The following is a 23,568-nucleotide window of genomic DNA, read 5'->3' as shown; positions in this document are numbered from 1 at the left end:
GGGAGCCGTGCGGGAGGGGGCGGGCCGGGGAATGGGGGCCGCGGGTCTCTGTGTCCGTTCCAGTGTGCGGGGTGGGGCTGCGGCCCGAGGTTCTAAAGTGCATGAGCGCAGCGGCGGGCTCCGGGCGGGTCCGCGCCGCCGCTACCACCGCCGCCGTGGTGCTGAAGCGGACAGCTCCGGAGTGCCTGGCAGCGGCGGCGCAGACCTGCAGCCCCCGCCCGCGGGCTCCTGGGCCGGGGCGGGGGGCGCCGGCAGCCGCATCGCCGGCCCGCGCTCCTGGCCGCTGCGGGGCTGGGCCCGGAGCCCGCCGCCGGAGCCAGCGCGTCTACACTCCGGACGGCGGCTTCTCCCCCATCCCCTTCAGCACGTCGTCTATCCGGTCATCCTCGATCACCACTGCGCAGGGAGAAAGCGCGTCAGCCGCGCGGCCTCGGGGGGCGGCGGCGAGAATGGGCCCCGCGTCCTCGCGCCCCGCGTAGCTACTGCCCCCCGGCCCAGCGACGCCCCCTCGGAACCCGGTGCCACCGAGCCTTCCCCATCCAAACATTCCTGCCTCCCTCCAGGCTACCAAGCCTCGCTCCCACAGACCCCCTTCCCTCCCTATGTTGGAACGCCCCTCTTCTAAAAGCTCTGGCAATTATGCCTCCCAGTGCGAACCCTCCCGCCACCTGAGCCTTCCTTAATCTGAGCTGAGCAGAGATATCTCTAGCTCATAGAACCTCCCTCTTCAACCCTCAGTTCAACAGAACCCCTTCCTCAAATGGGGCTCAAACGGAACATGCAGCTAATCCGACCCTCTTCCTCACCTAAACCTCTTGCTACTTGAACCCCTCTTCCGATCCTGGGACCAACAAAGTCCCCCTCCCCATGCAAACAACCAGGACAACAGAACCCCTGGCCTTTCTGCCCTCCAGTCGGACGACCCTCTGGACCTGAAGGTTCTTCGTAGCATCCACCGACTGAGCATTTGATCCCAAAGAATTGGCCCACCATTCTGTTCCCACTTCCAAGCAGCCCCAAATGCCCGGACCGGCCCCTCCCCCTAGCCCAGGTGCCAGGGCTCTGCTTCCAGAGGTGGCGAGCACCGATCGAATCCGGGGCACTGTGTTCCCGGGAGAGGAGAAGAGGGGGACAACACTGCAGCAGGGACCCTCCCCCCACAACCCGGGCCGAAGAGCGGCTGGCTGCGCTGGTCTGCGGCAGGAGCTGCGGCTACTCGGAGGGAACGGCAGCCGGGGGGCGCCCAGCGGAGGATTTCTGGGTCAGGCGGCGACTCCGAGCCGGGGCCGCGTACCTCGCTTGGCTCGGCCGATCTGGCCCAGCTTGGGGGGTCGCTTGGCCTGGTTGCCCGCGAAGAAGGAGTTGGTGTCCTGCAGGCGGCAGCTGAAGGAGAGGTCGGAGCCCTCGGGGTCTGCGCCGAAGCGGCCCATCTTGTCCTCGCTGTAAGGTAGGATCTCGGACATGGCGGGCGCGGGGTGGGCGCGGGGCGGGCGCGGGACTGCAGCGGGGCGCGGGCGGCGGGCTAGCTGCCGGACCGGCCCTAGCTCAGTAGGGGAGCCGGCGGAAGGATGAAGTCATGCAGCATCCGGGACTGCGGAGCCAAGCGGGGCCTCCTCCCCCGCGCCTCCGCCTCCCGGGCCGCTGGGCAGGCGGCGGCGGCGGCGGCGGGGACCGGGCGGGGGCGGGGGCAGTGAGCGGGGGGCGGGGGTGGCGGCGGCGGCGAGAGCGGAATGACGATGAGCGCCCGACTGCGGCAGAGAACGGCGGGCGGGGCGCGGCGGAGGCGGGGCGGGCACCGGCCAGGAGAAAGAGGCGGGGCCGAGGGGCCGAAGCGCGCCCAGCTATCCCCCGAAAGGAGGGAGCAGCAGTGGGAGGTTCCCGCACAGTGGCGGGGAATGGCCCGCAGTGGGTCTGGAAGAACTGTACCGACCAACGCTGGGAAGAGCTGGCGGGGAGGGGCGGGACCAGAGAGAAATTGGGAGCGAGCCTGGTACTTAGAGAGAAAGGGGGAGGGTCCGACACCAAGGCTCAGAAGGCTGTGCAAAGGAGACTGAGCAGGGGTGCAAAAGCTGGCGCGGCCCTTCGGGGCCTGAAAACAGCAGCAAGGCAATCAACTCAAAAAGCGGACAACAGAACCGCGGCGGCAGGAAGCTCTGGGTACGGGTGAAGAGTGGGAAAGACACAAATCCACAGGAGCGCGGGAAGAGCTCAGGCCTGTGGGTGGTGCCCTCGTGGTTGGCGCGCTCTTTTATCCTAGTTGCTCTGCGGATCTCTAGCGGTTTTTCAGGGTTTGTTCATCTCCCACTGCCTTTCTATGTCTGTCTCTGTATGTCAGTGTATCTCTACGTGTCTCCCTGTATATCTCTGTGTTAGGATCTTTGCCTTTCTGAATCTGTTTCCATGTTTGGCCCCTGTAACCTTTGCTCTACTGTGTCTCTGGCTCCTTAGTCTATTTCAGCCTCTGCTAGGAGGAGTCTAAGTAAATCCAAGGTCACATCGCGCACCAAAGCGGACTCCCGGCCGAAATCGGGACTCGAAGAGCCCGCTGCGCCTTTTGGTTCTTCCAGCCCAGGAGGCTCCCGCGCGTTTGCAGTGTAGGAGGAATGAATGGCAGCGTCGCGGGGGGCGCCTGGGCTGCGGGTGACGCGGGGAAGCCAGGAGAGCCTGAGGACGTGGCGCTTGCCACTATGGGTCGCAAGGGAGGGAGGGAGGGAGGGACTGAGGGCGCCCCTAGCCCTGGTTGCCGGGACCACGGGAGAGTTCTAGCGGCTTGGACCGGAACAAGCTCTTTCCCACTTACCTCTGGCAACCCCCACCCCCGCCGTAGCTGGCCGTCAGCGGCAACGTCACCTGCTTGCTAGCGCGCAAAGGCCCTGGCGCAATCACAGGCCTTGGAGGGGAGGGGGTGTCTCACATTCGGCGAAAGTGACGACAGCGCTGATGAAGATAATAATCACTTTGTACGTTCACTCCACACCCCAGGCGGAGGCCCTTTCTACTCATTCCAGTCAAATTACAAAGATAGTGAAACTGTATGTTGTCTCAGTAGGTAATGAGTAACCCCTCACCTAAGGTGCTAAAGAAGGGGCCATGAGAGTTCTTGTTCAGGCAAAGATAACAGCTTTGTGTGGGGAATTTAAACAATTCGTTTCTCCCTACAGAATGAGGGAAAACGGGGATTAACAATGTAAGCCCGAATTCATTTGTTTAAATTATATTCTTGTCCTTCCTATGTATGCTGGATCATGCTTAAAGCAAAAGCCTTAAGGGAATATTGTAAAGATATTGCAATACTGTGTATAAATAAGATTCAGTTATATTATAAAAATGTGGAGGAGTTCTTTAAACTTTGATCCTATACTTAAAATTCTGATGTTTGCATCCTTGCTCATGAGAAGAAAATATATTTTCAGTTAAAATGAAATAAAATTTGGAGATGTGTAATGGCACATTGTTTCTCACTTGAATGTCCCCCCAAATCTAGTGAACTTCCTCCATAGGTCCCAAACAAAATAATAAGTGTTTTGGCAATTATCAACATTTTTATTCAAGTGGAAGCTGTACAGCCATATAGTGAGTTGAATAGAACCCTTTTCACATACACCTCAATTCATGTCCACCCAGTACCTAGATTGTGACCTTATTTGGAAATAAAATACTTACAAATATAAGTAACTAAATTAAAATGAGGCCAAACTGAATTAGTGTGGGCCCAAAACCCAATCATTGATGTCTTTGTATGAAGAGGACAGGCACACAGAAACACACAGGAGAAAAGACCAAATGAAGGAGGCAGAGAAATAGGAGTGGAAGCTACCAGGAACTGAAGGAGCCACAAAAGTTTCTTCCCTAGATCTTTCTGAGGGAGGATGGCCCTCCCAAAACCTTAATTTTGAACTTCTAGCCTCCAAAACTATGAAAGAATATTTCTGTTGTTTTGAGCCAACCAGTTTGTGGTACTTTGTTACACCAGACTTTGGAAATAAATACAAGCTGTTACAAATAGTTTTGGGTAATTTTTTTTTTAAGAAGGTTTCTCCTTCTTAAATGCTCTGATAAGGCCCTTTGCCCCTACCCTATCCACTCAAAGGAAGCCTTTACCATCAGGGTATTTCCAGGACTTGTTCTATTTAAAAGATGCTGATAAATTACACACACACACACACAAAGAATGAGGCAGATCTGTGTAAACAGACATGTAAGGTCTCCAAGGCTTATCAAAATGTCACCGAATAACATATGGAAAATATAATTTCATATGTGAGGGGAAAGTGTACACACACACACACACACACACACACGATGTTTAAGTATGTAAATGCGTAAAAGAAAGATCTGGGGCTGTGGTTGTAGCTCAGCAGTGGAATGTTTGCCTAACACGTGAGACACTGGGTTGGATTCTCAACACCACATAAAAATAAACAAATAAAATAAAGGTATTGTGTCCACCTACAAGTGAAAATATTATTTTAAAAAAAGAGAAAGATATGATGGGATACCAAACTGCTAATGATAATGATTACCTTTAAGAATGACACTGGAGCAGGTGCAGTGGCAAACACCTGTAATTAAGGTGTGTGTGTGTGTGTGTGTGTGTGTGTGTGTGTAGCTTCACAAAATTGAGATTTTGTAACCCTTTTTCTCTCCCACCTAAACCTCTCTGTAGAATATATTTCCCCATAGCATTAACTCCTCTTCTATCATTTGCAAATATCCCATTGTGTGGGTGTTTGATTTATTCAAGAAGCCCTCTTCTCTTGGACATTGACACCCCCTTTTTTCTTTTGTATGTATTATAAATAGTGCTGCGATGAACAAATGTTTTAAAAGCATGACCATGATATTTTGTTGCTCATCCAATCAAGAAGTGAGTCTATTTCTGAATCTGGGCTAGACCATTTGATTTGCTTTGCCCAGTGGGGATGTTAGCAAGTATGATGGAGCAGAGGCTTGAAAAATGCCTATGTATCAAGGCATGTCTACTTTTTTGATGCTGAGAATCCTGAGACCACTATCTGAAGAAGTTATAGTTAGCTTATTAGAAGAGGAAAAACTACAGAGAGATGGGATTTAGTCATCCCAGCTAAAGCCCAAACATGTTAATGAGACCATTTTAAGTCATCCCAGACCATCAGCTCCTACTGAGCTGGCCCAGCCCTGAAAATCACCCAATCATAGCAATCACTCCACAGAATATGAAAGGTAATAAATGTTTGTTATTTTAATCTGCTACATTTGGGATCCTTTGTTACACAGCAAAAGTTAATTAATGCAAATATGTTTTTTCTCCCCCAGTACTGGACACTGCTACTGAGATACACTGGCAATGTATGTTTTGTTGTTTGGTTTTTGGTAGGAGGGATTGAACCCAGGGGTGCTTAACCACTGAGCCACATCCCAACCCTGTTATTTTTTATTTGGACATAGGGTCTTGCTAAGTTGCTTAGGGCCTTGCTAAATTGCTGAGATGGCCTCAAACCTGCAATCCTCCTGCCTCAGTCTCCCACTTTGCTGGGATTATAGGCATGTGCCATTGCACTTTTATTTTATTTTGAAACGGGTTGCCCAGACTAGCCTTGAACCTAGATCCTCCTGTCTCAGCCTCCTGAGTAGCTGGGATACTAGGTGTGTGCTATTATACCCAGTGATACAAACATTCTTTAGATAACAGTTCCCTAGAAGCATGGCTTTCTGGGTCAATGTGAACACTTTTATATCTTTTGATTCAAAGTGCCAAAAATGTTGTATCCATTTATAAACTACTAGCAATAAATGAGAATACCCATATTTCCCATCTTTGTCAATACTAAACACTAGGGGCTGGAGATGTGGCTCGAGTGGTAGTGCGATCGCCTGGCATGCGTGCGGCCCGGGTTTGATCCTCAGCATCACATACAAACAAAGATGTTGTGTCTGCCGATAACTAAAAGATAAATATTAAAAGATTCTTTTAAAAAAATACTAAACACTAATGTTTCTTGTTATCATTGTGACTGCATTGTGCTTGTAAAGTTAAGAGTGAATTGTCCATTCCCTCTCAGTTTAGTCAGTTTAGAGAAAGAAAGGGGAAAATATGTAGGGGGAAAAAGAGCAGAAAAGAGAAAAAATGGAAGACTATAAGAAAAAAGTCAAAAGTTATAAATACAGAGGAAAGGGCTGGGGATGTGGCTCAAGCGGTAGTGCGATCGCCTGGCATGCATGCCCCCCTGGGTTCGATCCTCAGCACCACACACAAACAAATATGTTGTGTCCGCCGAAAACTAAAAAATAAATATTAAAATTCTCTCTCTCTCTCTTTAAAAATAAATAAATACATACAGAAGACTTATAGAATAAAACCACCTCCAACCCTTTTATAATAGGTTATTTAATATGTAATCAGGAATAGTTATGGGCCTTATAAATGATTATGGTTACAAGATGTATGAAAAGAAATGCTATTGAGGAAAGCCTGTGAATCTGAGAACACTGTAAACATAGGTATCAGACTCTTTCATATGTGCTTGCATTTAATTGTTCTCATGATACAGATAAGAAAAACTAAATGTCAGAACTTGATAAAGATATTCCAGATTTGAGTCCAAATCTGCTTGGCTTGAAAACTGATGTTTCCACTTACTCTTTCTAAAGGAGATGTAGAAAAGACTAGCAACTAATGGTAGGAAGATACATAGCCTCCTTTGGATTCCTATTGCCAAATTATTTTCCAGAAAGGAGTCAGAACCCCTGGGTTTGAATCCAAGCTCTGCCACCTACTAGCTGTGGCTCTCAGCATCTCTATGCCTCAGTTTCCTCATCTGTAGAATGGCTTCATAAATATAATTGGGGTAAATGAACACATAGATATAAAGCACCTAGAATAGTGGTTGTCAGATAGCAAAATATTGCATAAACTTGGTCAATTACAATATGGTGTTGCAGTGGTCATAAGACTAATTCTGATCATCCTGTTGACAGGTGATTCTTCTGCAGTAGCTTTGATTGTACTCACATGACCACACACCATGGTGGAATTCCCCTGGAGAAGGAATGACCTTGATGCCCTGTTTTTCTCCATGTAACTTTGGGGAGGGGAGGAGGAAGAGGAAAGTGGTGTGTCATTTTTTAAAAATCTGCTGCTTCAGTCTCCAGTTTTGCTAAGAAGTGAAAGGGAACCCTGACTAACCTAGTAAATATCTGCTTATTCTGCCATCTGGGAATTAGAACAGGCTTCTTCTAGTCTTACAATTCCCATTTGTAGCTATGGTTCGTGAGTGATAATAATAATTAAAATGAAATAGTACTGACATAACAAGTACTCTTTGCATAAAGAGTACCATCCAAATTCCAGGCACCATCCAAAGTACTTTACAAATACCATTTCATTTAATACTCAGAACCACCCTTTGAAGTAGGTACTATTCTTTCTTCCATTTTACAGATGGGGAAACTGAGTCTGAATCTTTCATTCTCTGACACTGTACTGTCTCCTGATTGAGAATATGCAACTTGGGGTGGAAAAATGACTAAGAAAGCAATGCAACACTTCTCAGCCAAATCCATTCATCATACGCCCTTTCTCAGTCACAAGAATATTCCATTGCTAGAACCACTTGCCGCAAGATGTCTGGGAACTGAGGTGGGAGTCAGGAAACGGATTATGTATTTGCAACCACTTCAAGCCATCTCAGGTCAAATTCTTGTAGTCTTCTGGTGAAGGGGGCTGGTGAGAGGAAAATGTCTGTCTGTCTCTCTTTCTCTCCCTGCCCCCAACTGTAAAAAACACTAAGCAGTCTTCAGTACAGCAGACTGTGGCAACACCAGGCCTGATTAAGGAATGACAATATGGAAGGCAGATGGCAAATGCATGGATGCCACACTATTGCGCTTCAGTTAAATATTGCTTGGTTTTTTTTTTTTTCCTTGTAAACCTCCCAAATAAAATCCTTTGCTTTCCCCAAGTTAGAAGTGTTAGCATGTCTTTTCTTTAAATATCTGTGCATGGCTGTTTTTTTCCCTGCCAATTTGTCACCATCTGTAACCCTCCCTTTATGAGATGATCTGATGACAGCAATTATCTTGGAGAGTAAAAGTGCAGTCTTGAAGCAACATGTAGGAATGGAGTCAGTGGGGGCTGCGTGTGGCGTGCATGCTGCCCTTGCAACTTGACTGCGCGCGTATCCTGTGTACCCAACAACAGCGTACTTTGACTCTGGGTGCCTCCTGCATGTGAGTATGTAGTGTGTGAGCATTCTGCCAATTTCGGTGTGTGTGTGTGTGTGTGTGTGTGTGTGTGTGTGTATGTGGACTGGGTGTTGGGCTCTGTACCTGCCTGTGTACTTGGGGTCTGTGCTCTGTGTAAACATCCTGTGGACACCTGCATAGGAGCCAACTGCTTGTGTGCTTTGCACAAGCTGTGCAGACTATTGGGGAAAGGTCTTCTTCAGGAGGGCATGATTTCTCCAAGATGCTTAAAGGCCTGAAACTTGGAGAACTGCACCATGGAATATTAGCGGGGATTGGGCCTGGGTAAAAGGAAAGTAAATTATGGATGGTTTGCAGGAAGACGCTCCTGAGAGGTGGTATGATTATAAAGAGAGAGGGGAACCGAGGAGGTCTTCTCCAGCGAGGCTGGAGCACAGCGCTGGCGGCCAGCGCGGGCCAAGTGCGGGGCTCAAGCGCCGGGCTCCGGGTGGCTGGCTGGGAGCCGCCGGCGCGCTCCGCCCCTCCCCTTCGCTCCCCACCCCCGGGCGCGGCGCCGCGGGGAAGGGGGGACTCGGGCAGGCGGGGGCCGCCGCGACTACGCGAGGGGCTGCGGCAGCGGCCGTGATGGCGGTCGGTAGCGGGACTAGGCGCGGGTCCTGGGCCGCGGCCCGGGAGAGGGTCAGAGGCCCCGAGCCCTAAAGCGCTGCCCGGCCCAACTCACCATGAACGTCGCGCTTCAGGAGCTGGGCAGCGGCGGCAACGTGAGTGGGGGCCTGGGGTGCCAGTGCAGAGGACCCGGGTGGAGGAAGGGACGAGGCAGAGGGGTCCGCCGCGAGGAAGCAGGCGGCGTCGGGCAAGAGGCTCTGGCTGGCCGAGATGAGGCCTCGTGTGGGGGTTGGGGTGGGGGACAGTGTCAAAGGGGACCCCAGGCCCAAGAGCCCGGGTGGTGGGAAGGGGCCCTCACTGAAGGAGGGAAGGGGTCCGCTGGGCGACGGGTGCTGGGCCAGGGACGTGGGCATCAGCTCTCTCTGCCTGACCTCGTTGGCACCCCCGGACTGTCTGGCAGATGGTGGAGTACAAACGGGCCACTCTTCGGGATGAAGACGCACCCGAGACCCCCGTAGAGGGCGGGGCCTCCCCAGACGCCGTGGAGGTGGGCAAGGGGGTTCCCCCTTTCTCACCAGGCCCCAGCTCTGGCATGACGCCTGGCACACCCAGAAGCTCTGGGCTATTCTGGAGGGTCACCTGCCCCCATCTCCGCTACATCTCTGGCCTCTGCGTTAGGACTATGGTGAGGTGATTTTAAGCCATGACGTTGCACAAAACAGGCTCAGTGCTCCACTCAGCCTGCCTCATTGCCCCTGGGCCCAATGTTCAACCCCTTAGTGTTTTTGCTTCATGGTTCCGGAATTGCTTGTGACTTCACTCTCTGGGAGTACTTCTGTAATCTTGGATCCCTGCCCTGCCTTTCATTCCCTCTCTGTCCCCCTGTGTTCCCCAGGTGGGATTCCGGAAGGGGACAAAACAACTTTTAGGCTTGCACACCCAGTTGGAGCTGATCTTGGCAGGTGTCTCTTTACTGCTGGCTGCACTGCTTCTGGGCTGCTTGGTGGTCCTGGGGGTCCAGTACCACAGAGGTAGGTGGGCCCACACCTGTCACCAGCCCTCATAGTTGTGAGGGATCTGGAGGCTGAAGGGCCTCTAAGATTTCCTCTGTTTGGAGGCAGCCTTCCCATCCTTCCTATGATCATGGCCCTTGGAAAAAGTTTGCCTCTCCCAGATTATCTGAAAGTCTCCTACTCTCAAACTATGTCTCCTGCCACAGACCCATCCCACAGTACCTGCCTCACAGAGGCCTGCATTCGAGTGGCTGGAAAAATCTTGGAGTCCCTAGACCGTGGGGTGAGTCCCTGTGAAGACTTTTACCAGTTCTCCTGTGGGGGCTGGATTCGGAGGAACCCTCTGCCAGATGGGCGTTCTCGCTGGAACACCTTCAATAGCCTCTGGGACCAGAACCAGGCCATACTGAAGCACCTGCTTGGTGAGTGGAGCTGTCAGTGAATTGATGTGCCAAGTATATTTTTAGGGGTGTCCAGCCCAGGGCCTGGCACTTAGTAGATACTCAATAGATGTCCACATGTGAAGAAGTAGATTGCTCTGTGAGGTAGAATGTGCTGAGAGTAGGGGGCTCCAGAGAGGTGGAGACAGGTTAGAGGGAGGCAAAACATTGAGTATAATAAAAGGGCTCCTTCCTGCATTGTTTCAAGATGTGGTAGACACCAGGGACCCTGTAGTGTTTGGATATCTTTGAGGGTCTCCACGAACAGGGGAGAGGAAGGCACCCACATTTGCTGTTTCAGACAGTCTTATTAGGTCCACATTAGGCAGACTCTCATTGGTAGGGCAAGGAGAAGCACAATCAAGGGCCAGGGACTCCCCCTCACCAGTTAACCTAATTGGCACCTGGACTCTGTCTTCACCCCACAGAGAACACCACCTTCAACTCCAGTAGTGAAGCTGAACGGAAGACACAGCGCTTCTACCTGTCCTGCCTACAGGTGGAGCGCATTGAGGAGCTGGGAGCCCAGCCACTAAGAGACCTCATTGACAAGGCAGGGCTATTGAATGGACTGTGGGCAGGGGGAGCAAGAGGGCCTTGGAAGAGAATGTGCTCAAAGAAAGCTTTGGGGTCCCTGTGCGAGAGGTTTCACTTATGATCTCTACTCAGATCGGTGGTTGGAACATTACGGGGCCCTGGGACCAGGACAACTTCATGGAGGTGCTAAAGGCAGTAGCAGGGACCTACAGGGCCACCCCATTCTTCACCGTCTACGTCAGTGCCGACTCCAAGAGTTCCAACAGCAATGTCATCCAGGTGCTGGACTGAGAAAGGGTGGGGAGAGACTTTTTGCTGAGCCCAGGTTCCTCTACCTGGGGACAGGCAGGTGCACCCTGCACAGGAGTCCAGGTTCCAGGTGTGATAGGGACTCACCTTCTTTCCTTGCTGTTGCAGGTGGACCAGTCTGGGCTCTTTCTGCCCTCTCGAGATTACTACTTAAACAGAACCGCCAATGAGAAAGTAAGGAACATCCTCAGAACCCCCATCCTCACCCCTTGCTGAGCTGGGCTGATCCCTGAATACTTTTCTCTTTGTTCAGGGTCAGAGTGGGGAAGGTGAGCCCATTCTGTCACCTAGTGAGCTGACTGCCCTTCCTTCCTTTTCCTCCTTCCTTCTTTCCTTTCTTCATTTTGTTTTTCCAGAAAAGCATTGCTTTTCTTTTCCTTTCTTTTCTTTGTGATTCTAGGAATCAAACCAAGGGTCTGTGAGTGCTAGACAGGGCTATACCATGGAGCTATACCCTAAGCTTCAGGAAAACATTTTATAAGCACATACTGTGTGCCAGGTACAGTGGGGGAATTCTGAGATGTAAGTTGCAGAGCCATTATCACTGGAAATTTGCACTGTTGGTGTACCTAGATAGCTAAGAAAAGGGCTCAAAAGAGGATCTCTGGGACTCAGGAGAGACTTGGGTGTCCAGAGAAGGTTTCCTAAGAGACTGTATTTGAGCCAGACCCTGTAGAACATGTGGAAGCATATGAAGGCATACTGGGTAGAGAAAAACAAGTTAAACAAAAGTGTTGAAGAAGGAAAGACAAGGTGTGTTCAGATCATGGGAATGGGTCTAGTTTGGAAAGATGTGGTGATCTAAGTAGAAGTGAGGTTGGAAAGGTAGTCAGGAACTAGTTATGGAGGGAATTGTGAATGTTTCACTAAAGGAGTTATTCTATAGCCCCCAGAAAGCCATTGTATGCTCCAGAGCAGGGAGGAAGTGATGCAGTGAGCAGTGCTCTGGGAAGACAATTTGGCTAGGGTGTGAAAAGTAGATGCGACACAGGGAGCCTGGAAAGGAGGTAAGAGTCTCTGCTCTGAATTCCAGGCTGTGAGTCAGTAAGGGCCCAAGTGAGAGAGTGTAGAGGGAATGTTAGGATGGTGATGGTGAAATGGAGGGGTCCTTAGGGAATCAGGAGAAACCAGATTTGGGTACACTGGGGAAAAGGAGACAATGTGATGTCATCAGAGAGATTTTGGAGTCAGACCTGGATTTTAATCTCGTCTTTGCTACTTAGTGCAAGAAGATTGATCTTGCTAAGGTTATTTTCTCTTCTGTAAGTAGGGGAACCAGAGCCTCTAGCTCATGTGGGGCGTGGGGTGTGGGAGTGCAAGCTTCTGCTCCTGCTGTGGTAGACACTCAGTAGGTGAGAGCCTCTCCTTTTAGATGTCTGAGTACAAGGGGCCTGGATTCCTTGTCTGTGAGAGGTCTGTAGCAGCTGTGAAAGTCAAGTGGAATCGCAGAGAGACAACAGTATGAAGGAAATGTGAAGCTTGAGGGGCATCTTCTTTGAGACCTACACAAAGATTTAGGGAAAGAAAGAGAAAGGAAAAGACTGGACATGGGAAAGGAGGAAATCCTAGTGTTTTAAGTGCAGTGAGAAGAAGGAGCATCAGCAAAAGAGACTGCTGTGGGAAATGACAACCTGGAGAGCCCTTTATCACACTGTCATTCCTTCACAAACATTTCCTGAGCATTCCTGGGCCAGATTCTCCTCTAAGCACTGGTGAACAGGACATCGCCATGGCCCTCTGAATGGAAGAGAAGACATGAAGTAGCTGGTTACACAGTTCACAGTTGTTGGGACTGAAATAAAGGAGAAGCATGGTTCCCAGTGTGAGCAGGACCAGGAACCAGCCTAGTGCTGGGGTGAGGGTGGACCCCAGCGAGTGGAGAGCTTCTGCAGAGGGAGCAGCTTAGGTGAAAGCTCTGAGGTAGGAAGGCAGATGGCCTGTTGATATACTCAAGGAGAGAGGGACCAGGAGGGGAGAGTGGCTAAGTCCTTCTGGACAGGGATATAGACCAGTTTTATGTATGAATATTGTTGGTCAAGTTTAGGATTTATTGCAAAATAAATGATGTGAATAGATGTGTGTTTTTAGCATCATCTAAGTTGTGAGGAGAGAACTTGGAGAATGCAGGAGTGAATCACATCATTCAGCACGTCTGATGGAGTGAGGGAAAGCCTTGGGTTTGATTCTCAGTGTGTCACTGGTTGCCTTGGGCAGAAGCTTCCTGCCAAGGTCTAGAGGAGGGTGCAGCACAAAAGGTTAAGACGGAGTAAAAAAAAAAAAAAAAAAAAGTAGGAGTACAGAGGCTTTAGGGAAGTCTCCAAAGTAAGTCTTAAGCCACAGGTAACGAGCTGGAGCCGTTATTTGGTTGAGCTGACCATCCCAGTTAGGATCCGGGATGATTGGGTTTTGGCACTCCTCTCTCTTCCTCTGGCACCAGCAGCAAGAAAAAGGAGAGTGAGAAAAAGAGACATTTTGTAGTATAGACATTGTGAATATTAAGGGATTGAAAACTTTTCAGTAAAATAGAAAAGGAGATGGCCTTTCTTTGTCCATTAAGGGAGTCCAGGATAGGGCTGGGAGTGGTCTCTGGGAAGAAAACCACAGGGATTGGTGCCAAACAGTACTGAGATCTGTTTGTATATTTTCATCCCTTTCTTCAACAAATATATTTTGAGCATCTACTATGTGGCAGACACTGTGCCATGGTGGTGAACAAAGCAAACAGTCCCCACTCTCACAGAGCTTGTATGCTAGCAACATAAGTTTGTGCTGGACCCATGTAGTGCACAGGCCATGGCACATTCTGATTCTTTTATGGAGTAATTTGAGTTAGGAATCAAGTCATGTCACCTTACCAAACTTATTCCCTCTGCTCTGTGTAAAATGGATTAGTACCCACTTTATGAAGTTGCTGTGGGAGCGTGGGGGGATATATATTATATGCAAAGCCCCTAGCAGTCTGATGTGTGTATATATAATCACTAAGGATTTATTTTCTGTGCATTTCTCTCCCTTGGAGATCAGGGGAGAATTGGAAAAAAATAGCAAGTGTGAGGCATGGTAGGATGAAAGAGAGAAAGAATTTGAAGGCTGCAGGGGGCCAGATTTCCAGTAGGGTCCAGTCAGCTGTTCAGTGAAGACCCACAGCCACTGGTAGGCTAGGACAACTAGAAGAGCTTTAGGAAATGAGAAGGCAGAGCAGATTTGTCCAGACCATCCACTGGACAAATATTTGCAGAGCACCAATTCTGTGTTTGGTTGGTCCTGTTTGAGGCCCTTGGGATACAGGGGTAAACAGCTGCTGAAACTTGAACAGAGTTCTCCTTGGGGAAAGTAGTTGACAAGTGCACAAATAAATAATCAAAATAGAGCAGACAGTGGTCAGGGCTATGTTGGAAATGAAACAGGGTCAACCAGGATGGCTTCCCTAAGGATGAGTTGAGCAGAAGAGAGAGTGGGCAGAGATGGGGCCAGGACAGATCCTTGCCGCCTAAGCCAGCACTTGCTGACTCTGAGGATGTCTTGGTGCTTCACAGGTGCTCACAGCCTACCTGGACTACATGGAGGAGCTGGGGATGCTACTTGGTGGACAGCCAACTTCCACCCGGGAACAAATGAGGCAGGTGCTGGAGCTGGAGACACAACTGGCCAACATCACAGTACCCCAGGACCAGCGGCGGGATGAGGAGAAGATCTATCACAAGATGAGCATCTCAGAGCTGCAGGTGGGATAGGCAGAGGACTAGAGACATCTGGGATGGGCCGGTCCCTGGTACAGAGCACCTAGCTTTCCTTCATGCCATTTTCCTTGAGGCATCTGGTCCTTTCTTCATTTCCTCTCTTTTCTGAGCTTCCCAGCTGCACTGTTCCTATCCTGCAAAGACAAATGGTGACCATTTTAAGCCACCTCTCACAGGATCATCCATTTGTCTCTTTCTTGTGAATGAATGGAGAGATTGTGTTAAAAATTTATAACAACTTGGATGAGATGTTCACACAACAATCAGAATGGATATGGAAGTGTCTCCCGTAGGCTCCTTCTGTGTCAGGCAGCAGTCCTTTTGGTGGTGAATTATGGGAAGGCTAGGAAAGGGGAGGTTCTGGAGTAGAGGCCAGGTGTGTGGGAGGTGTCAGGGGAGTGGTATTGTATCAACAGTTATGAAAATATTTGACTATCTGTGCTCCAGCTGAATATCACACATTTCCTTGTATAGTAAGTGGTTGAGCTCCCAGACTGAGTGCTTCTTAGGCCTGGAAAAGGGAGGGAGGAAGTCACTAAGCAGCCAGTAGCTGTTGCCATGGCAATGGGAAGGCCTCCCAGGCTACAATATATCAGTGGGGGAGGGATCCACTGGAAGCATCAGCAGGCAGTCAACCAAGCCTGAGAATTTTTTTGCTCTCAGGCTCTGGCGCCCTCCATGGACTGGCTTGAGTTCCTGTCTTTCTTGCTGTCACCATTGGAGTTGGGTGACTCTGAGCCTGTGGTGGTGTATGGGACGGATTATTTGCAGCAGGTGTCAGAACTCATCAACCGCACCGAACCAAGGTGGGAGGGAGCCCAAGGTGCAGAGGGTGGGACTCGGGGCTCTGTGGAGATAGTAGGGACTAGACCCAGTGGATGCATACAACCACACTAAGCAGCATTTGATGAGTAAGGACCTAGGTCATTCCAGTCATGAGAATGTTTGTAGGTTCTTCCTCCAGACTAGGGTTTCAGGTTGCCCATTTGTGACCTCCATTCCCAAGTCAGCTTGGAGCTGACCTCTGCAGGCAGGTATGTGGTCTCAGGGTGAGAGAGGGACTCTAGGACAGCTTCAACATGTGCTTCTCAGGACTCCTGCTGCCTGCATGTTCTTGGGGATTGGCTGGTGGGAAAGGAAAAAGGTACTCCACTTCCCCTTATTTCCTGGTATGAATGCCAGTGTCCTGAACAATTACCTGATCTGGAACCTGGTGCAAAAGACGACCTCGAGCCTAGATCGGCGCTTTGAGTCTGCACAAGAAAAGCTGCTGGAGACCCTCTATGGCACCAAGAAGGTGGGCTCTCTGACTCTGCCCCCACCTTCTGACCCATCCCAGCTGATGCTGTACACTCACAGTGCATCAGGCACCAGTTGCCTCATGGTGTAGAGTGTGGAGCACAAAATTTAGAATCAAGCTGACCTGGGTTCTAATTCCAACTCCTCCATTTTTTAGCCTGTGGTACTTTGGGCATGTCACCCAGCTTCCTTGATTCTCCATCTCCTAGTCTGTAAAGCAGGAATAACTTGCAGGGTTGTTATGAGGATTAATTGAGTTAATGTCCTAAGTACATGATATGTACAGACATTGTAACTTTGATGATGAGGATGGGGAAGGCAAATAAATGCTGTCCCTTCATTTTACAATTCCCTTTTGTGGGTGGGGGTTGGACTTATAAACAAATACATGTATTTGGGGGGGAGATAAGAGCTCACACTGAGTGAAAGACTTTCTTTGTGATATAGGATAGAGGTGGGAACAATGGGGGAGGCATAAGGAAAGGTTTCCCTGAGAGGAATGGGTTCACCAAGAAATTAGGGAAGAAGGGCATTCCAGCCAGAAGGAATAGCATGTGAAAATCCCCAGAGGAAAGGAGGAATTTGGTTCTGATAGGAACTTGAGAACTAGACAATAGAGAGGATGAGCTTGGTGAGGTGTGCATGGGGCATCCATGAACGGACCTGGCTCTTGTGTTAAGATGTTTTGCCTTGATTCTTTCATGGAAGACCACAGGAGTAACTGCAGGAGATCAGCACTACAGTTATGTTATGTATTAGATGATCTTTCTGATGTCTAAATGGATGATGGAGGAGAGTGATGGGGGAGGGGGATGAGAATGAAACCAGTGCCTAGTCAGGAGACAACTGCAATCTTCAGGCAAGAGACAATAGTGCCGAAAACAGAGTGGGTACCCATGTGTTCCTACTGAAGCTTCATTCCTGGTGTTGGCACAATTTGAGATATTGCCTTTATATCCCCTGGAGTCTGGGGAAGAAATGGCACCCCAAATCCAGGCCTTTATTGTCCAGAGCTGAGAAGGGCTAGCTTCAGAGACAGAAAGGCCCTCTTGTTCATTTACAGTCCTGTACACCACGATGGCAGACCTGCATCTCCAACACGGATGATGCCCTTGGCTTTGCTTTGGGATCCCTCTTTGTGAAGGCCACATTTGACCGACAAAGCAAGGAAATTGTGAGTCTTCAGGCTTCTTGACCCTACCTTAAAATTCACCATTATATGAGTATATATTAAAAAACTGGAAGGAAATTCTTAAATGAATAGTGGTTACTTTGGACAATGGAAACATAAAGATTTTTTTTTATTGTTGTTCTTTAAGGTTTTCTTTATTTTCCAAAAAATTTATAATAAGTTTATATTATCTATATAATTAGAAAAAGGTAATATTTTCTTGTTAGGTAGAATTAATGGGTGTGCTTAAAGTATTATCCACAAGGATGTTTATGACAGTGTTGTTTATAATAGAGGGAATGAAAACAGCTTAAATGACCAACCATAGGAAAAATAAATTGGTTAGAATAGATTAGATTATGATACAACTTTAAATTCAAGATGTACTTTTAAGTGAAAAAATAAGTTGCAAAAAACATATGTCATACAACATAACTCCATATTTTATATTTATATCTGGACAGAGGAAAACACTAGAAATACATATCAAAATGTTAAAAGAAGTTATCTTAGAGTGATTGGATTATAAATACTGTGTTTTCTTCTTCAACTCTTCTCAACTTCCCAGAGTTTCCATGAATTCCTTTCTTTCAGAATCTGATAAAAACAATGTGCTAGATTAAATTTTATTATTAATTTATTTAATTGACTTGTTAACATGTTAAAATTTTTGAATTAATTAGAAAAAGAAAGCCATCCTTAATGCCAGTACCTTCATAAATGATCCTTCCTTCTCATCCTTCTCAGATGCTAAACTTTAGGTGAACATTCCCATGGCTCACCTGGGGAGGGGGATGGGGCTGTAGGGCAAATAGGTGAGCAGGGATACATTAAGTGTGGATGGGAGACTAACTTGTGCCTCTCTTTCCCAGGCAGAGGGGATGATCAGTGAAATTCGTTCTGCTTTTGAGGAGGCTCTGGGACAGCTGGTTTGGATGGATGAGAAGACCCGTCAGGCAGCCAAGGAGAAAGTGAGTAATGGCTAGAGTTGGAGCGCCATCTTGAGGAAGGAATGGAGGATACAGTTTTACTGGGACCTGGGGAGGGAACCCTTTAACCTGTTTTCTTCAGGCAGACGCCATCTATGATATGATTGGTTTCCCGGACTTTATCCTGGAGCCCAAAGAGCTGGATGATGTTTATGATGGGGTGAGTACCCGTGCTCAGAGTACTGACCCGCAGCCTCAGGCAGGGAGTGCACTATTCCCTTGCCTCAGTAATTGGGACTCAAGCACTGGGAGGGAAGGAGGTGCTTGTTGGTTTCTTTCAAAGGATACAGGCAACCCACATTGCTTAAGTGTTGGCTCTGTGCCAGGCTGCAGGCCAGATGATAGTAAATATTAGTGAGTGAGTAGGGATTTGGATCAAGACTGAGTCGAATCATGTTTCTACCCATAACTAACTGTAGAACCTTGGACAAGACCTTTGTGGTCCTTAGTGTCTTCATTTGCAAAATGAGGGTCCTACTAATACTTCACAGGGTTCTTGTAAGAACAAGATTAGGAAGTATGTAAAAAACATAACAGCACCAGCAGCACAAGTCCATCCCCAATTCTTTTAATTTTTTATTTTGAGCCAGATTCTCCCTAAATAGCTGAGGCTAGTCTTGAACTTCCAGTCTACCTGTCTCAGCCTCCCAAGTTGTATATGCCATGATGCCTGGCAATAAGTTATTTTTTATATATTGGCAATTATTTACCAGATATTTTACTCCTTTTTTTTAATGGAACTCAGAGCCTTATGCATACTAAACTAGTACTCTACCACTGAACTACATCCCCAACCTTGTACTCCCATTTTACAGTTGAGGAAACTGAGGCTTGGAGAGAGGCTAATGAGTAGTCAATCTGGGACTCTTATCTTCTTTATGTTCTCCCCTTCCACCTCCCGCCATACCAATAGTATGAAGTCTCTGAAGATTCTTTCTTCCAAAACATGTTGAATTTGTACAACTTCTCTGCTAAGGTGATGGCTGACCAGCTCCGCAAGCCTCCTAGCCGAGACCAGTGAGAATGGGAGGCCACAGACACTGGGGACATCAGGGGAGGTGGGGGACAAGGGGTGGCACATGGCTCTTGTGGAAGGTAGGGCAGGGCTGCTGGACTTGGGGGTGGGTATTTTGAGAGTAGAGAGCCTCAGCCTCTCCCTTTCCCCTCTAGGTGGAGTATGACCCCTCAGACGGTGAATGCTTATTACCTTCCAACCAAGAATGAAATTGTCTTCCCTGCTGGCATCCTGCAGGCCCCCTTCTATGCCCGCAACCACCCCAAGTATATCTGAAGCAGAAGGGGCTGGGTGCTGGGACCTGGGCCTGCATGTGAGCTTGGAGCAGAACTAGAGGAGGGGATTCACAAGTCCCCTATCATGTCCTCACTCAGCATTCCTCATCTACCAGGGCCCTGAACTTTGGAGGTATTGGCGTAGTCATGGGTCATGAGTTGACACATGCTTTTGATGACCAAGGTAGGGACCTGGGGAGTTGTCCCATAGAATTCCTAGTGGCTCCTGCAAGACCTTGGGATTTGGTGGGCAGGTCCTAGGGGCCCTGGAATCTGTGGATCAGGGATGGCAGGGGTATTTCTGTTCTCAAGGGGTGAGCTATCATCCTGTGGGGTGCAAAGGTGAATTCTCCTCAGGTCGTGAGTATGACAAGGAAGGGAATCTGCGACCCTGGTGGCAGAACGAGTCATTGGCAGCCTTCCGCAATCACACGGCCTGCATGGAGGAACAGTATAACCAGTACCAAGTCAATGGGGAGAGGCTCAATGGCCGCCAGACACTGGGGGAGAACATCGCTGACAATGGGGGGCTTAAAGCTGCCTACAATGTGAGTAGCCTGGTGAGCCTCCCGTGGCCGAGGCCTGTGGGCCTGAGTGGAAGGGTGCTGAAGGAAGCAGCAGGCCCAGGTGGACTTGCTGCCCACTCTTTCCCCCAGGCTTACAAAGCATGGCTCAGGAAGCATGGGGAGGAGCAGCAGCTGCCAGCCGTGGGGCTCACCAATCACCAGCTCTTCTTTGTGGGATTTGCCCAGGTACTGACCCCCGGGAGACCTGGGGTTGCCCCCTCTTGATCTCCTCCAGAGAATGTCATTAGAAGAAATGGAGGGCATGCAGAAAAGGGACTGACAAATAGGGCCGAAGTTGAGCTTTGGGAGGTGGGTTGGGAAGGCCTTATGCCCGGAGCCTACAAAAACAACCTGAGGAGGGAAAGTCTTGGATAGGATTTTGCAGATCTCTAAGAGCAGGGCTGCCTTGCTTGAGGGGGTAAGAGATGGGAGTAGGCATCCATCCTCTTGATGTTCCTGTGGGGTAGGTATGAAGAAGAAGATTGAAATCTGGGGATACAAAGTAGCTTGTTCAGGGCTACTCAGAAATAAAGTAAGTGGCAGTGGGAGGATTCAGGTGGGGCCTCCCCCCAGGTACTTTGCATCATAGTGGCCAGCCTTGAGGGGCTTTGTTTCCCCAATTCCACTGGGCCATGTCCACACTGGGCAACCCAATGTCCAGGGCAGCTTTAGAAGAGCTTCAAGGAATTGAGGAGTGGGGGTACATTCCCCTCCCTTGGAATTGAGATGTTGATGGAGACCCCGGCAGTGTTCCTGAGACCTCCTGAACTAAGGGACTGGGGCAATGGTGGTTTTGCCCTGAGATGTTCTGCTGTGGCCAAGGATATGGCCTAGCCCCAAACTAGACACCATATGTCCCCGTGTCTGTCCTGGCCCGCAGGTGTGGTGCTCGGTCCGCACACCAGAGAGCTCTCACGAGGGGCTGGTGACCGACCCCCATAGCCCTGCCCGCTTCCGCGTGCTGGGCACTCTCTCCAACTCCCGTGACTTCCTGCGGCACTTCGGCTGCCCTGTCGGTTCCTCCATGAACCCAGGGCAGCTGTGTGAGGTGTGGTAGACCTGGGTTGGGGAAAAAGATGGCTGGCCATTGCCAAGGCCTGGGGCTCCCAGGTTAGGAGAAAGCAAATGCAAGCTGGGCTGGGTCCAGCCCCTCCACCCCACAGGTGACATAAGTCTAGTCCCCCCTTGACCACCACATCGTGCCTCTGCTTTGGGGGTGCCCTTTCCTCCAGCAGAGCCCCCACTATTCACTGTGACATTCTTCTGTGTCACCCTGCCTTGAGGAGGTCTAGGCAGAGAATCCAGTTCCCACAGAAATGAGTCTTTGGCTCCAAACTTATTCAGCTTGGGGGCTATGGGGCCTGCTGTGTTTGCCCTATTGTGATCCACAGGGCCTGGGGCTGTGCCTCCCAAGCTTCTCTCCAGGCTTACTCAGTGCCCATATGGAAGTGGGCTCAGCTCCCTTCCAATCTGCCCTCAGAGGCCACCCCTACCCCATGCTCCTTGTGCTGCTGCTCTCTATACTGCTGCCCACCCTCACCGAGAGATCTACTATGCTCTCTTCTTAGTGGAAGCCGAGGGCCTTTAAAAGCCTCCCTGCTGCCTCATTTTCCTGGCTGAGAGGGGAATGTTCAAGTGTAGCAGTGCCAATTCCTGTGTTTTAGGGAGCAAGTCTTAGCGGGTGACTAATTCTCCCTGGACCAAACAGGAAAGCAAGACAGAACAGGGAGAAGGAAGGACAGAGTTTATTTTTACAGGGAAGAGGGTGGGGAGGGTTTGGTGTTGGCCCTGTAGGACCCTGTGCCAATAAATAGACCACATCAGTCAGCCTGTCTCTTCCTTAAGTCTTGTTTTCATTTATTCATTTACTCATTCCACCAGTATTTATTGAGCAACTGCTATGTCCCAGGCATTCTTCAAGAAACTCATTTTACTAACTCTCCAGAGACAAGGGGCTACGATAGAAGCCCTGAGAAGACAGAGAAAGAGAGGTGGGGTGGAGAAATGGAATGAATGCAGTTGAGTCTGGCCAGGCAGAGCACATCCTCTGCTCGATAGCTGGAAAGATTTGCAACTTCTTTCTGCTGGTATTTGAAGCTGGCCTGACACTCAGTAACATCTGGATCAGGTCAGCTTGGAAGATGGGTGGCCCTTACCTTGCAGAGGAGGAAAGCCCTGGCCAAGAGAATGTACCATTCCCTGGAATTCAACACACCAGCCTCTGCTTGTGGCTAAGAAGACAAACATTTCCTCACAGCCTCAAGGGCTCAGAGCTCCTGAGAGTAAGTCATTCCACCTACCCACACTCATTAAGGCCTACCAAGTGCCAGGCACAGAGACTGCAAATACGGCCTTAACCTTCCAGAGTGAGAGAGGGAAAAGAAATGTTTATCTAACACCTCTTGTGTTCCAGGCACCTGTGCTAGGTGGCTCATTTCTTTATTCATTCATCCATTTATTAATTTACACATTCATAGATTTATTTTTAAAAATATATTGATCACCAACAATGTGTCAGGCACTGGGGATGCAAACATGAGTAAGATGGTTTCTTCCCTTATGGGACTCTTGTGTGTCACTTTTACCTTCACCTAATCCTTATAGCAACTATATTCATTCAGTGCTCAAGTTTCCATTTTATAGATCTAACCATAGCCACTTCACTGAAGTTAAAGAGATTCAGGATTGAAATTGAGACTCTTGACAATTGAATGAGCCTGGGCCTATTCCCTAACCTCTGTGAGCCTCAGTTTCTTCATCCATGAAGTGAAAACTATAGCAAAACAATAAAGGCCAATCTCACTTATCTCTAAAACCAAGTGCTCCTCAAAGTATAAGAAGGGGTGCATTTGTCAAGTTTGTAAGGGAAATAATAAGGGCTTATCAGTGATTGCTGCTGGGGTATCTGATCCCTTGGTGATGTCATTTGTATGGATCCCACAGTTTGTATCCTGTACCAGTTCTTCAGGGCATCAGACTGTCCCTATGAAGAGCTGTATATGGAGCCATTTCATGTTACCTGGAAATACTGGCTACTCACGAAGGAAGGGAAATATTTGTTTTCAGAAAAGAATAAATTGCCCTCTGCTATTCCACCACCAGGGAAAAGCATGGCTTGAGCCTCTAAGAGCACAACTTCAGGGTAGATGGCAAGGTGTATTGGAAAAAGGAGAGCTGTCAGTCTGGAGACTCAAGTCTCAGTATCCTCAGCAATCTGTAAAATAAGTGGGTTGGAGATGATCTCTGAGGCCCATTTTAGCTTTGATACTTTCAGAAGTGAATTCATGGTCTTAGCAAATCACAAAAACCCAAAGAGATATTAATCAATGACTTGTGAGGTTTAGGTGTTACACAGTGGATCAGACAGAATGTCAGAGAGCATAATGACTGAAGAGAAAGATTTGCCTAGATAAACCCTTGCCCT

General features: G+C 49.0%; 2 protein-coding genes across 2 annotated transcripts; one reads left to right on the top strand and one right to left on the bottom strand.

Annotated features, from left to right (window-relative positions):
• Positions 1–325: 325 nt before the first annotated feature.
• Positions 326–1,489, bottom strand: Camk2n2 (calcium/calmodulin dependent protein kinase II inhibitor 2). The gene is made up of 2 exons (XM_026389324.2): positions 1,295–1,489; positions 326–396 (listed from the first exon to the last, which is right to left on the bottom strand). The coding sequence occupies exons 1-2, from the start codon at positions 1,461–1,463 to the stop codon at positions 326–328; spliced, it is 240 nt and encodes a 79-aa protein (XP_026245109.1). The 5' UTR covers positions 1,464–1,489.
• A 7,335-nt stretch (positions 1,490–8,824) lies between these two features.
• Ece2 (endothelin converting enzyme 2) lies at positions 8,825–21,883 on the top strand. Its single transcript, XM_026389321.2, has 19 exons — positions 8,825–8,945; positions 9,251–9,337; positions 9,686–9,821; positions 10,010–10,225; positions 10,672–10,796; positions 10,913–11,059; positions 11,198–11,263; positions 14,626–14,814; positions 15,493–15,635; positions 16,012–16,126; positions 17,192–17,302; positions 18,172–18,270; positions 18,371–18,448; positions 19,202–19,305; positions 19,459–19,569; positions 19,695–19,762; positions 19,936–20,126; positions 20,235–20,330; positions 21,025–21,883. Exons 1-19 carry the CDS (start codon positions 8,907–8,909, stop codon positions 21,199–21,201), a joined length of 2,298 nt encoding a protein of 765 aa, XP_026245106.1. The 5' UTR covers positions 8,825–8,906; the 3' UTR covers positions 21,202–21,883.
• The last annotated feature ends 1,685 nt before the right edge of the window (positions 21,884–23,568 follow it).

Source organism: Urocitellus parryii, chromosome 2 (assembly GCF_045843805.1).
Source record: "Urocitellus parryii isolate mUroPar1 chromosome 2, mUroPar1.hap1, whole genome shotgun sequence".
In the NCBI taxonomy this organism is placed as follows: domain Eukaryota; kingdom Metazoa; phylum Chordata; class Mammalia; order Rodentia; family Sciuridae; genus Urocitellus; species Urocitellus parryii.
The sequence above is the reverse complement of the archived record's forward strand: the minus strand, read 5'-3'. Positions and strand labels throughout refer to the sequence as shown.